This window comes from Camelus ferus, chromosome 1, assembly GCF_009834535.1.
Source record: "Camelus ferus isolate YT-003-E chromosome 1, BCGSAC_Cfer_1.0, whole genome shotgun sequence".
Classification (NCBI taxonomy): Eukaryota; Metazoa; Chordata; class Mammalia; order Artiodactyla; family Camelidae; genus Camelus; species Camelus ferus.
In genome coordinates, this window is record NC_045696.1 from 108,754,222 (window position 1) to 108,769,807 (window position 15,586).

At 50.1% G+C, this 15,586-nt stretch overlaps 1 protein-coding gene across 3 annotated transcripts in view; it reads right to left on the reverse strand.

Moving 5' to 3' along the window:
* Positions 1-15,586, reverse strand: part of EPHB1 (EPH receptor B1) — a 409,323-nt gene that overhangs the window by 260,762 nt on the left and 132,975 nt on the right. For 2 of the 3 annotated variants that reach the window (XM_032488058.1, XM_032488067.1), the window contains exon 3: positions 1,303-1,984. In XM_032488058.1, coding sequence (XP_032343949.1) covers positions 1,303-1,984 — 682 coding nt within the window. Of the gene's footprint in view, positions 1-1,302; positions 1,985-13,992; positions 14,124-15,586 lie in introns of those variants that run through there. The other variant, XM_014557700.2, reaches the window with a different exon arrangement.

Genomic DNA, 15,586 nt, shown 5'->3' on the forward strand with positions numbered 1-15,586 from the left:
TCACTTGATCTGGCCTCTCTCCCCTGTTTCCACATCACCCACCACCCGTCATGGGTACCATACCAAGAAATCCCATAAAGACACAAAGGCACAGCTCTCCACTCCCAGCGGGCCTTCGGAACAGCTGTGTGAGGGCCCCGACCCAGGCAGGTGTCTGGAGAGCAAGGTAAGCAGGGAAGGAGACACACAAGGGATGTTCTGACACCCAGACAGGATGGGGATGATGACAGGGAACAGCTGGCAGGAAGCTCATGATGGAGAAGGAGCAACTACGGCTCCCCCCACCTCCAAGTTGTCCCCAAAGGATGAGGGCAAGCCAAATAATGAGTTAGGGTCAAGGTGGTCACTTCTGAGGTCCATATGGGGAGACTTGCTCTTTAAAGAATCTGAAACTTTGAAGGCCACAGTAAATTTTAATAAAGGAAAACTGTCTTCTCCTCCCCAACTTTGGATCCCCCAATGTTCAGCTTCCATGTACTCAAGTAACAGATGAGCTGTGGACCGCCTAGACCTTTCTGTTAACTCCCAGAGAAGACCAAGTTTCTAGCCAGGTCAGCATGTTTATGGCCACGTTTTGGACATGTGCTCTCTTGGACTGAGGCGATCCAATGTGACACCCCCAACTGCAGAGCTGGCATCGCTCAGAAGCAAAGGTAACACAGCACAGGGTACTGCCCCACCCCCATTCCAGCAACTTCCCCTCCTTCCAGGACATACTAAGTCGAGGCCCCATCCCTGCCACAGGGCCTGGCTCTGAGCCCCTGGAGGAGGACAGCCAAGCCAGGGGGCTTTGAGTTAATAAGCTGCATGGGTTCAGAACCAAGCTGAGTGCCAGGGGAGCTGGCCTGAAAGGAACTCAGATATTTTCCAAATTCAGTCACTTCTCAATGACCCTTGAGTGACTTGTCCATGATAACCTAAATTCTCCATGGTTCAGAGTACGGGGCTACGGGGCTGGACAGGATGCAAGGGTGTGTGTGTGTGCGGGTGTGAAAGACAGAAAAGGAAAGTCTAAATGTCAGTGTCCCCAAAACTAAATATAACTGAATGGTTATTAAGTTATTATCCACCATTTGGAATTCTCCCCATCGCTCCCCTCCAACCATGAAAACTGATATTCTGCTTGGACACAACTGGAAAATCATCACGCCTATTACAGGAGAAGAGGTTGCCTAGAGCTCTGGCAGGAGCCGTTAAGCTCTCCTGTCCCCTCAGGATCCAGAACTGGAGGTGGGGACCTTTGCAGGCCTGGCCCTGGCCCAGGGGTGCAGGAAGAAGAGGCCCAGGAGCCCCAGGGCTTACCCTTGCAGGCCACGCTGTTCTCGGCCTCGTAACCAGGTCTGCAGGTGCAGCGCCCGATGGGCACCATCCACTCCCCGTCCCCGTTGCAGTAGAGTTTGATGGGCACGTCCACTTCCTCCGCGTTGGGGATGCACGTGCCCCGAGCAATCACCAGAGATGTGCTCTCTGCCCCAGTCATGGTCTCTGGGAACACTGCAAAATTCTGCACGATGCTGGGACACTTTTTGAAGAAGACACGGACAGAAAGGAGAGACATACAGGCTCCATAATCCTGGAAAGCGAGGTAAAAACCATTCCGCGTAAGAGGCCCGAAGCTCCTGACCTCGGTGTTGACCTTCATCAACCTGCCCCCGAAGTCCACCTGGGAGAAGCTCTCGTCTGCAGCGATGGTGTCCACTTTGAGGTAGGGGGCCTCTGACCAGAAGGCCGACTTCTTGGTGGCAATGACGGAGTCGGTCTCGTAGTAGTACAAGTTGAAGGTCTCCTTGCAGGAGCCTGGAACGTTGGGGAGGCTGCTGCAGTCTCTCACCGTGAAGCGCATCTCCGTGTAGATGCGGTGGGCCCCCCGCCGGTTGATGAAGGTGGTAAGCAGCCAGTTGTTCTGGTTGGGCTCGAAAACATTGCACACCTGGTAGGTGCGGATGGTGTTCAGGTTTTCATCGTAGCCGCTCACTTCTTCCCACTGGACCAAGCAGGCCACAGGCACACACATGAAAAACACAAAATAGAGAGTAAGAAGACGGGACTGGCAGAGCAGAGGAGAAGCCTGGAGCTGGAGGGGGCCTTATGAGCTCACCAGTCCAGCCGCTTGACTTGAGAAATGAACACACCTAATCCTCATTTCTTTCTAAAGATCTCCTTATATGCAGACTTCAGAAGATTTCTCTGTCACCTATCCCAAAATATAACACACTTCACCCTAGAAAACCTCCCTGTATCCAGCCTACAACTCTCATGTTGTGACAATGGCTCATTACAACCACAGGGACAACCTGCAGCTCCTAGCCCTGCATGACGGCAGGGAATTTCATCCTCAATGCCAGTAGACTCTACTCGCAACAGTCACTCTGTGGATTAGGGGTCTGACCACCCCCACCTTGGACATGACACCCCCACCTTGGAAATCCTCCTTTCTGAACCTAATTTCTTTATTGTGGTGAAACTCCTTTATATCTCTGAAAAGCATATGAATATAAAGCTTTTCATAAGTGTTCAACAAACTTAGATTCACATAAACTTTTGTTTCATCCATCTCTTTGAAAGAGCTAGACTGTGAAACCGGTAAGAGTAGAGGTAGCTAAGAGAGATTCTGAAGGAAGCAAATTAAGCTTCACTGTGTGCAAATTTCAAGCAAAGATGTGATGGAAGAGAATGTTGGACCGTGTTACTTAGGGAGTACGGAAAGCTTCTTAAAAAGGCAGAGACAATTGTGACTCATGTTGGAAAAGAGAGCTCTCATTTTCAGCAGTCCTGTAGACTGGAAGAAGAGGAGGCACAATGTATTTATTAAGTGATCGCTCTCGATCTTCCCGACAGTTCCCCGTGGAACTAGATTCTATCAACCCCAATTTACAGGTGGAAAGACATCATTCAACTCACCCCTGGTCACGTGGCCATAAGAGGAGCCAAGGAAGAGAGGGGATAGAAACAAGTGCTTTGAATGGCCAAAGAAATTCACCTCATAACTTATTTCAGTAACCGGCAGTAAGGGGAGGGGGCCCATAAAAGACACAGCTTCCTTAACCTGAGCCACTCTGAGCAGGGACCAAAGAAGAGTTCCTGCATCATTCTTTCTTCCTTGTGCTGGGAGAGGAAGCAGCTGCCCATCCGGGGGAGCTCTCAGGACCCTGACCTCAAGACCCGGGGGTACTCCCAGGAGGTTCCAATGTGTTTGCTAAAGAATTAAATAAAGAGCAGAAGAAATTCAACTTCCTAACATGAGAACAGCTTAAGATCCTTGACGATTTACAAGGGATGACAAAAGAAATCAAACAGTACCATTTCTTTAAATATTGTGCTGATGGCTTATTATTCACAGTGTGGAGTTGAAATAGACGAATTAGAATTCTTCATTAAAAGAGCTGAAAGCTAATCATGTGTGCATGGGAAATATACTGTTGTGTCTTCCTGCACAGAATGAACCTTCTGGAGGAGCAAGAGGGAGGAGGCAAGGCTGTCCTTCAAACTTGTACCGGGGCTTCCAAAGACCAGGCATGGTGCAGAGGAAATGAAAGACTGGGTGCATGCAGAGGTGGCCCTGCCCAGCCAGGCCTGTACAGTCACCTCATGGCCACTTCTGCTCCGGGTCCCCTCACTAGACTCCTAAGCTGCAGCCTATCTATGGCCCTTAACCCCCAGCCCCTCCCAGCACTCTCAGGAGGGCCAGTTCCCTCCCCAGTCTGGAGCACTTGATGGACTTCTTCCAGGATCCCTGCACACGGCCCACCTCACCTGGACTTTGCTTAATTCCTCTAGATGTGGAGGAACCACTTTTTATTCCTTCCTGAGATGATGTTATGTTCTATTTAAATGTTGCTTAAAGTGATGTTCTGCTTGCCTGGGTTTTTGGAACCAGAAAGCAAATACATTAGGGAGAAGTCATCGCTGACAGTTGTTTTAGTTCAAAGTTTCAGGCCTCTCTCCCTTCCCAGGGCTATTTTGAAATCACATTTTTCCCAGTTGACCCTACATGACTTTTGAGGGAAGGACAGGCTTCTTTTGCTGCTCTGCAATTGTTTAAACACAGCCCGTCTCACGATCCATCGTTTTATTGGGATGTATAAGGTCTCAGCAGGAACGTCGGGCTCCTTTGTCAAGGCACAAGTGAAACCCGTGACCCCATTTAGGGCGGGGACCTGGACTCCCTCAAAACTAATGCAGCTCTGCTGTGTGGGAGCAAGACAGGAAGCCCACCCCTGGGGGCCCACCACAGCACTGAAACTGTCACCGCCAGTGTGTCTTTTAATAGACAGAACGAGGATTTACACTCTTGCGGAGCTGGGATATTGAGGACATTTATCTTAGAAAATGACACTGATTGGTCTTATAAAACCCAACAGGGGTAATTGTTTCAAACATTAACCTTCCTGGGCCTCAGTTTTCTCATCTGTAAAATGAGGAATCATACTGAGTGACCTCAAGTCATAAAATTCTACAGATCTAATTGATTCCATGACAGTTCCTAAGGGAGCGATCAAAGCAAATTAGGTAGAATACAGCTGTATGTTCCACGGGGAAGAGTGGAGAGAAACTGAGAGAAAGGAAAGTAACTCCCCGCTGTTTGGGAAAAGGCCATCGTGGAGTCTCTTTCTTTCCTTCTCTCCTTCTCCTGCCAGCAGGTGCAGGAGGGGCTGGAAAGATGACAATCAGAGTGGGCTAGAGGAGGTTCAGATGCTCTCTGAGCAAGTGGCTACTAGGATTAGGGGACTTGAAGAAAGAGAAGATTTGGGTAAATCGAGATGAGGGTGGAATAGCCTTCCAGTGGGAAGGGACAGACATGAATGATTTGTTTACGACACTTGGAATCAGCATCATCGTTTTATAGTTTTACCTCATTCATCCATCAGGGAAAAATAAGATATTTACTGAATGCCAACTTTTGCCAGGCATTCCATTAGCCACAGGGGATGCAGCACTATGAAGCTGATAATCAGTGAGAGAAACAGAAATTAGACAAACAGTAATTAAATTAACTAAATTATTACAATTGTGCTAACTGCTGTGAGGGAAAATTTCATGATGCCAAGGAGGCGGGTGCACCTGATATACAGAAGTGTGTCAGATAAGACCCTCCAAGCTGAGAGGGATGAGTGGGTAGAAATTAGCTAGGAGAAGTGTGCATCTGCTGTGGGCAGAGAGGCGCAGAGCATCCAGCCTGAAACAGCAAGTGCAAAGGCCCTGGGGTGGAGAAAAGTGGCCTGACACCGTGGAGTAATGAAGAGTCATAAAAAGCCAGAGGTGGCCAGAAGAAGACTGGGGAGAGGATGAGTCTGGTTGAGAACTTTAAACTTCATCCTGAGGATAACTAGAAGGCATTAATGAGTTTTAGGGAGACAAATACAGGTGATCAGAGCTGAGTTTTTAAAAGATTTCTCAGATGCAAAGTAGAGAACTGGGTTGGATAAGTGCATGAGTGGGTCAACTGGATGTCACTGTTGTGGTCCAGGTGAGAGATGATGGTAGGGTGGACCAGACCGGTGGAAACTGAAAATATATCTTGGTGTAGAATCTCAAGGCCCTCAATAAGCCAAGTAGAGGGTGGGGGACAGAGAGAGGCTGGTGTAACCAGACTCAAGGGGCCACGTGTCCCCTTAACACTTTTCTATGCATCTGTCCTGCCTCCCCAACCACGCTTTGAGGTATCCCATGTTCCCAAGGACACCGCTTCCGAGATCCTTGAAAAAGGGGAGTTTCACCAATGTTGGATATACCACACCTTTGCTGTTCAGACCCAGTTTCTTTTACCAAGACCTGAGCTGGCTCCAGTCCCCACGAGGTGCCCTCACTGCCCACCCCAAAGCCCTTTTCCTAAAGGTCTCTGTTCAGTGGCAGCTTCTCAGCCTCTACTTCTGGGCATTTGACACACTGCCACCTGTGTTCCTTCCTGTAATTATCACCTCCCATTAAAACAACGAAACGCTATGATCTGCTTATCAGATTGGCAAAAAATGAAAAAGATAAAATATCCAATCTCAGTAAGAATGCAGAGAAGAGGGCACTCCCAAGCCTACTGGTCTCAGTATAACTGGTGGCACCTTTTAGATGTCAAATCAATAGTTTCTCTCCACATTTAAAATAATGCCACTCAAATCAGGGAGGAAAAGGTGAATCTCTTTTTTTTAATTGTTGTAATAGCTGAATAGCCATCTGGAGATAAATATAACTTTGCATCTATTCTTCCTTCTTTACTCCAGAATAAATTCCCAGTGAATCAAAGATTTAAACATTAAAAATGAAACCATAAAAATACTAAAAGAAACCATGGAGACAATGTATGTATAGTAATTATGACATGAAACTCAAAAGCCATAGAAGAACAGATTGATCAATTCAGCGCCATCCAATATTTCTTAATTGGCAAGACAGAAACAGCCACTAAGTAAAATCAAAAGGAAAAAAGAAAGAAAAGAAAGAATGCTGGGAAAAAGACCACTTGCAAGTTATCACAAAGTGTTAATTTCCCTTCATTTATAAAGAAGATCTATCCATCAATGATAAAATAGAAAAATGGGCAAAGAATGTTAACAAACTGTTTAATAAAAAGAAACAGATATAGTGTGTAAAGATATGAAAAGATGCTAAACTTCACTCATTATAATCGAAAGGGTCATCAGACGCATTGTGACACTTTTTTATTTTTTTTCATTAGACAAAAATTTGATAACACACTGTGTCGGAGAGGGTGTGGGGGATAAACATTCTGATACATAGCTGGATGAAGAGCAAACTGGTACAAACTTTACGGAAAAGTTGGTGTTATTTATCAAAATTAGAACCTCATACACCCTTTGACTCAGCAACTGGGATCCATCCTCAGTCTGGGTGTAGGCTGCACTCCTTGGAGCTCTGCACTGGACCTGAATATGACAACTAGAACCCTGTGCTAATGTCCACCAACCAGCGAGCACATAAACAATATGTGCAGCCATTGAAAAACATGACATAATGATTTGATGTAGCCATATGAGGGAATAATATTTGGAAATAAAAGAGAAGGAATTCCTGGTACATGCAACAACATGGATGAACCTCTAAAACATGATGCCCAGTGAAAGAAGCCAAACACAAAAGATCAAATATTGTATGGTTCACCGACATGAAATGTCCAGAAAAGGCAAATCTACAGACAGAAGAGTGTTTGTATTTCCCTGAGCCCGGTATTGGAAATGGGAGTGACTACAAATGGACATGATGAATTGGGGGCGGGTGATGGAAATGTTCTAAAATGGGTTGGTGGTGATGATTCCACAACTCTGTCAACTTACTAAAAATCATTGGATTGTGCACTTAAAATGAGTACATTTTATGACATGCAACTTGTGCCTCAATACAGCTTTTTTTGAAAACCACTCCTTGTTATCTGTTATCTGTTTCCAGCCTACACCTCAACACCCAACAATGCTGGCCCAATTTCTCTTATCCACAAACAGTATGCCCCTGGCAACTTCGTCCCCAATTTGTCACCACAATTTGCCCTTTCTTCCAGAAAAATGTTCCTATCTGGTCTCTTTCCTGCATTCCACAGCCACGCACTGGTGTTGGCATGACCTCACACCTGGACTAATGCCCTGGCTTGCTGTTTGGTCAGAAGAAATGAGAGCAGACCAGGCAAGAGATGGCCAGGGCTCAAGCCAAGACCATGTCCTCTCACGTCACACAGGGATGGTACCCATTTCTGCCCCATGATGTCCAGATGCCTTTCTTCCACCTCCTCATCCTCCCAACTCAACTCCTCTAAGACACGGAACCAGAGAACAATAATCTGGCTGGAAGCCACAGTGAGTTGTGTCGACCAAGATCTTTTGTTGACAAACGGGCACGCTGAGGCCCAGAGACATTCAATAGTGACCTGGAGTCAGGCAGCTGATGGGTGGCAGAGCTCAGCTCTCTTCACAGCCCCTTCCTTTCACAGGGCTCAGGTTTTATTTCCTCCATGACATCTTCCCAGTTAATTTTCAGCTACCACTTTCCTGGATGCTCAAAGCATGATTGAGCTCATTCCACACAATTTAGCATTTGATAATACACTGTTTCAAACTATTCGTTAATTGCTTTGTTTCCACTGCCAGGCTGTGAGCTCCTTGAGGACAGGGAATTGGGTTTTGACTAATTTATTAGTTCATGTCAACAGAGAAATAACTCCACGCATTTAGCTTTGCAATGTGGGTATTATGTGACCACGTTTTTATTCAGTGATGTCTGGGACCCGTGAAATCCACAGGTTTCTCAGGGCTCCACCCTCACCCCCCTCTCCTCTCACTTTTTATCTGGGTGATCTCAGCCACACACAAGGCTGCAACCACCATGGGGTACATTCCAGACCTCCCTAAGATGCCCAGACTTACTTATCCAGCTGCTGGTGGGACACCTCCTGACCCCTTCCTGGAAATTACCATCTTGCTCTCTGCAGTCCTGCTGCAGTGTCCCAAATCCTTCTCCCCCCAGATTTGCCTCTTAGGGGGCTAGGCTGTGTTGGGGACCTCCTGATATTCCCAGTACCTAGCCCTCAATAAACAGTGACAGACTGAAGGAATGAGCAAGGTCCTGGTCTGCTCCTTAACTTTTCTGCCTCCTCAGTCCCTGGGTCTTAGCTGGGGACTTACAGCAGGTGCCACCAGGCTAACTTGTCCCTGGGAGAAGACAAAGAAAGAAGCCTTGCACAACCAGCAGAACATGAACCGCCTTTGAAAGGGCATTATTAGTGATGCCAGTGGATCTCCTGTCCTTGAGATAAACATAATAAAGAAAATAACGACACCCATTAGAAAGTACTTGTTCAGGCTTTCAGACCAGGACTTTGATGTTTGATAAAGATGCCCATAGGTGCCTCCAACATCTCAGTTTCTCAGACTTGCCTGTGGGAGTCTGAGCCTGCAGGTCTGATGCTCGGGAACAGCCGGAGTGCCTCTGTGTGTGTGTGTGTGTGTGTGTGTGTGTGTGTGTGTGTGAAACACAGTTTTCCTTCAAAACCACTGTCACAAACTCTATCCACTGGTCCATCTACACTGCCTTCTAGAACAACCTTCAGAAACCCTAACACGTTTTTTCTCCTCCAAGGGTGGATCTGGATTTTGAAAACAGGCAAAGGGCATCTGGAACCCAATCTGACGAGTCAGATGATGGAGTAAGCTAAGAAATTACATGGCCTGATCAAAAATGAAGTTAAGAGTGAGCTGGTTCTACTTTGTGCCTCTGAAGAGATTTCCAAGCAGGGGGCACTGGAAAAACTTTTGATCGCTGGCCCTTCCCGGGACTGCTGCAACCCCAGGGCCGACCCTGCCCCTCCCAGAATGCCCGAGGGCTACGATGGCGCAGCATCATAGTAACTGGGCACTTCCTCTGGGCGCTGCTGTTTAAGATGAGGACAGAAATCATCGAAATTGGCTTTTTAGCTTCTATGAGGCTAGGAAGAGGCTATTCTGATTTGTTTCAAACCCAGCTCATGTAACTCATTTTTAAAATGAAGAATTGAGCATCTGCTACATCCCCCAGTAGTAGTCTAGGTGTTGGTGTGACCCAGCAGTGACCAAGAGACAAAGTCCCTGCCCTCAAGGGCCTGACAATCTAATAAAGCAAACCAGAGGGTGAGCATGCAAACAAATGAGTAAGACAAAGTTGGACAGCATCAAACATTACTGAGAAGCAGGTAAGGGGTTAACGAGTGACAGCTGGCAGTGGGGTCGTCAGAGGTCTCCTTTTGGGCAAAGATCAGAATGACACTCAGTAGCCATCAGACTGAAGGGCACATGGGAGAGGAGCATTCCAGGCTCCAGGAACAAGAACAAACTCTCTGGAGCCAGAGTGTGCCTGGCACGTTGCCAAGAAAGTCAGGAGGCCAGGGTAGCTGCCAAATTGCACAGCGCAGGGGGCAGTTGGGAGGAGGTGAGGCGGGAGAGGTCGCCGGGGGCAGGAGGACCCCACCTCTGCCAAGTACAGATCTGCCACCGCACGCACCTTTCTGAGCTTTGGTTTCCTCATCTGCAGAATACTGTTTACCCTGCAGGGTGTCACAAGGACTCAAAGATCACATAAGACATCATCCAGGCCGTGCCTGCACGTAACTACCATTCACTAGGTACCGATTATTCTTGTTACTATCCGCAGCGGCAGCAGCTCTGTTATGTGAACCTCAGGATCCGCCTCTGGCTAACGCATCAGAGTGTCAAAATCATCTTTTCCACCTTAGATAAATAACTCCGCCCTTGGGTCAGCAGAACATAGGGACTAAACTAAACTCAGGGCAGCGGGGGGGGGGGGGGGGGGGAGGGTATAGCTCCGTGGCAGAGCGTGTGCTTAGCATGCACGAGGTCAGGGGTTCAATCCCCAGTATCTCCATTAAAAAATAATAATCTATAATGAAAAAGAATATGAAAAGGAACATATGCATGTACATGTATGACTGAGACAGTACGCTGTACACCAGAAATTGACACATCATAAACTGACTATACTTCAATGAAAAAAAAAAAAAAGCTGAACTTGATCTCCTTGCAGACCCACTGAGACAGCCGGCATCCCCTCCCCAGGGCTCCTCCCAGAACCTCCAAGGCTTCTTCTGGGCAGGTTTCAGTAGGGACCCCCCTCCACCTCTTCTCTCAACCAGGCAATCCCTGACAGCCACCACTCAGACCACAAGGAGACAAAACCGGACACAGCTCACAGGCTCTGGTCCCGTTCAGCTGTCCATATCCGGGCACAGACTTTAGTTTGAAGGAATCTACTATCTTGCCAACAGTCACCACCACCATGCCCCGTGGGACCCTAACTCCCCTGGCACTGCTCCGTCAGAGGAAACCCAAAGACGCACTTTCAGCCCCCCAGTTAGAGCAGGCTGCTCTCCGAGCAAGAAGCCCACGGAGGCCCCGGGCAGCACACCACTGCCCAGGGCCCACAGGGGCCCAGAGACCCTTCCCGGCAGCAGACTGCCCACACTGGGCTGAAGCCATCCCACCGACCGGCCCGGCCTGGATCCCAAGGACACGGCTCCTGCGGAGACAGTAAACTAAGCCTGAAGGACCTCCGATATTAGACAAGCTCAAGGGCTAATTAAAATGTAAAATGTGGTCCACGGGGCATAAATTCCTACAAGCCCAGAGGGATCGACCATTTAGTACAGCGACCAAGCAAGGCAGCCATTCGCTCAGGGGCTCCCCTGAGGGCTGCAAGCCCCAGCTCACCTCCCAGCATGCTGAATTCACCTCCCAGCTGTGCTGGGCTGGGAGGACACCAGAGGCCCCTATTTGGTACCACGGCCCACACCGTGGGCCAAGAGGCTGGGTGCCTGGCCGAGAGTGGGCCCTGCTTCTGAGAGCCCAGAGCTTCCAAAAAGCCCAAAGTGATAACTTTTCTACAGTCTTTCCTCACCTGCTCCCTGAGATGAATAAGAGCCGGGGAGGAGGAGGGACACGATAACATGGAAAGAGGAGGGAAAACATACTCACTGGGTCCCAGTGCAGTCTCTAAGGGTCTCTGCAAAATCCTGCTGGCAACTTGGATGGTGGAAAAACGTCAGAAATGCTGTGTGGAACTGGGAGTGAGAGAAAAGGCCCCAAGCCTAATAGATCCAGATTGCTTGGAAGGAGGGGTTTGCGCTGACTAACAAAGGGTTGGGATTAAGAAGCACTGGGGTCACCCTCCCTGATCCTGAGCCCTGGAGGTCGTGGTGACCCCTGGCTTAGCCCAGGAGTTCAATTCACAGACCACGGAGTCAGCCAGACCCAGCCGTGTGACACGGTCATGTCTTTCTTTCAACATCCCTGAACCTCGGTTTCCTCCTCTACCAGAGGGATACCCAGAAACCCTACCTCACCAGACAGTCGTGAGGATTAAATGTGATCAGGCACATAAAATACTTCAACCGGGATAAGAGACCCCGGTGAGTCAGCTGTTCTGGACATCAGCCCTCCAGATACGCGGGCTGAGCCTCTCTGAGCACCAGGCATCTTTCTTTCCTTGAAAGTCTTGCCCTCCTTCCATGACATGTATGACCTACGACCCCCTCCTGTCTGGCTGTCCGCACCTGTGCGTCATCTTCGGAGTGTGCACGCATGCACGTCTGTGTGCATATGTGTGCGTGCATGTGCATGCCTGAGAGTGCGTGGGTGGGTGGGTGGGTAGCCGGGGTGCTGGCCTGGGTGCCCTCTCTTGGGTATATGCTCTGCCTACTTCCAGCCAGTGAGCACCCCTCTCCACTTGGAGATCCCATGCTCCTGGCCGTGGGAGCCCCCTTAGTAGAGCTAGGCCAGCCTGCCCGGCCCGAGGTCCAGATGGCTCGCATCTCTGCCTCCTGGCACATTTCACACCCGGGTCTCCGCCAGCACGCCAGGGAAAACACTGCAGGCTTGTGCCTCGGGAGGGGCTCCTTGTCCGCAGCACCAGGGCCACCGCAACCGCCACCAGGCAGCAGCATATCGTACCAGGCCCTGCCTGGAGTGGGGTCCTCAGCCCTGATGACAGCTGCTGCTGCTGTTGACACTGAAACAGTGACAAATTCATCCCTCTGACAAGATCCCTTTAAATAATTCACAGGGAGCTGAGGATTAAGACACTGTTTCTCTCTGTCTCTGTTGAGATTTAAAACACCTCCAGCTGGGGTATTTAAAGAGCGGATAATGGGCTGCCCCTCTTGGGTCTCCCCTCCTGCTTCCCTCCTCTTTCCCATTTCCCAAACTCATGCCCCCACCCCACCAGCCAGCCTCATAACAAGGAGGCCCAGAAAACAAGAAAGGAAAAAAAATAAAAAGGAGGGAACCAAAGCAGTGCTTGGCTGGTCACTATGGCAACCGTGGCAGGGTATTCAGCTGTCATTATCCCAGTGCCTCACACATGTGATTATCTTAAGCTGTCGATTGAATGTGGTCCTTGCTGCTGCCCAACAAGGCCTTGTCGAACGAGGCAGGGGTGGGAGCAGCGGGCCCCCGACTCCACCAGCCTGGTACTGCTCTGCCCGGACAGACCTGGGCTCCTTTGATTGGGAGCAGTTACCCCTGGAAGAGACTGATGGCATTTTCCATTCTTCCACCAAGGCGGAGGAAACGGGCTCTTCATCCCATGAGTGCAGAGTTTTGATTGCACATGGGCCAGGCTGGCTGTGGCCTGCTGGAGCCGTCCTGGAGACAAGGGAGCAAGCCACGGGGGAGGAAGAGACTGGCCTTCCTAGCAGAGCTCTTGGCATCATTCCTGTTCTCAGGGTGCAGGAAAATCAAATCTGGCCTGGGAAGGCGACACACTCCCCCTCCATCCTGTCTCCGCCCCAACTGTGGGAATGTGGCCACTGTAGTGTGACCCACTTCAGGGGACTTTTTCCTGGGACTGTGGCTGCTGGAGCTTGGTCCTGGGAAGCCTGGGGAGGACTTGGAGCTCATGCCTTTGCCGCCTGGACTTTACTACAGATTGTCTCTGGGGTGAGGCTCCCAGGTCTACCAACATTCTTTAAATGACATGATCACTGGCCATCGTGACCAGGCATCCCTCCTTCTGGGCACCAGCCCCCAACTAGGCATCACCTCCCAAGTAGGCATCACCCCCAAGTAGGCATCACCCCCCAAGTAGACATCACCTCCCAAGTAGGCATCACCCCCCAGCTAGGCATCACCCCCCAGCTAGGCATCACCCCCCAAGTAGGCATCACCCCTACCAGGTACCACCTCCCACTAGGCGCACTCCAAGTTCTCCATTGTTCCTTTAAAAACTCGGCTCCCAGAATAAGCCCATTGTAACAGATGTGCTCAGGCCAGCACAGCACACAGTGGGGTCACCGTGCCCCATGACTTGCACCTGGATTGCTCCAAATACCACCAACTCAGTCCAGCCTTTTCTGCACCTGCATCATGTGATCAGTCCTCGTGAACATGCAGCCAGCCACACGCAAGCCCCCACCACCAGAGGCACTGCCCACCTGGGTCACCCCTGACTTATTGCCCACAGTGACCTGTTTGTACCTAAACCCAAGCATGGACCATTACCACTGACCATGTCAGTTTGAAGGCACAGCTCTCACTCAGCAAGGCAAGCCTGAATCTGGACTCCAACATCTTTCAAGCTAGTTGTCCTTTGTGACACCAGGAAATGTGCTGGATGTGCCTGTCTCTACCAGGAAGAGTGGGGACAGATGCATAGAGATGAGGCTGTCATGACTAGACACTCCCCTATCCTATCAGCGGAGGAGCACCGCAAATGGAGGAGGGGCTGGTTCAGCAGAACTGGCACGGAGTCGGCTGGACGGGAAACAGCAGCTCACGGAGGCCCCTCCCATCTCTCCTGTCCCCGGAGTCCTCATTTCCTGAGCATCTGCCAAGCCCTGGAGGCGGGAGCTGACCACAGGCTCCTCCATCACCCCGGAGCTGGCCCACCCCAGGAACCACCTGTGTCCCACTCTGGGTCCCTGGCCAGGCCTCACCTGCTCTGGGAGCAGGGCCGCCCCCTTAAGTCTCCTCCTGGACCTGCTACTCTCTGCCTCCAAACTCCACAAAGCGCCTGCCCCACCCCTCCCCATATAGCTTGCTTTAAAAAGCAATTCCTGGCACAGGGCTTTCAAACCAATCCTTTCCTTTTGTAGAAAACTGGGAAACCTTTGTCTCTTTTTACCCCTGTTCTCCGGTTTCTCAATAATCTGTGACTCTGGGATCCCTCTCTCACACTCATCCAGGGACAGAAGTACAAGGGTGAGCTCTGTGGTCACACAGGCCTGGGACCAGTAAGATGCACTGTAAGATGGGAGAAATACCACGCAGCTTGCGGGGTCCTGGTGAGAACTCGGCGAGGTGATACAAGTGATGTCAGTGCCTGGTGCCCCGCTGGCACCGAATTAACAGCAACGAGGAGCAGCAGCAGTGATCACTGTTACTAACAATCGCACTGTCAGTAACAGCACCTCTGACGGCATTCACGCACGAGCCCCAGCCTAACAGAGAGGCTGGAAAGCTGACCTCGCATCTCAGGGTCCCCCTCCTCAGTTCCCTTCTCATCACACCCAAGGTCAGTCCCACAAGCAAGAGTCACTGGAACCACCAGGACTAGTCACAGGGCAAATGGTGTGGACTGAGCTCTAGAGCTTACAAAGAAGGTAAACAGTGTATGCTGCTAACCACTGTGTAAATACCATCTTCCATTACCCTCGTGATAGGGGCAGAAGATGGGCTCAGAGAAGCTAAAGAACGTAGAGGAAAACGGAAATAGACCCAGCACATTAGATTCCAAACCCTGGGCTTGCCCCTTGATGCTACCGGAAGTACCTTGGGATGTAGGCCACACGGTTCTAACACTTTGAGCTGGAGGTGAGGCTGAAGGTATATCCCAGTGCTGCCCTGTTCCCACTGAAGCCAGACTAGCCCTTCCTGAACCATCTGTTTTCTGCCCACTCTGACCCATCCTGTCTCCATCCGTTCTCCTCCTCTCCATCTTTTCCAGGCCTCTTAACTCTGCCTCGCTTCCCTTCAAATGCTCCATCCTCCCCAATAATACACTTCTTTCCTTCACCAAGGAGACCAGTGAGGAGCTGTGAGTTCAGGCTGTCAGGACAACGATCCCCTGTGGACCCCCTCAGCTCCCTCCCACTGCCCGTGTT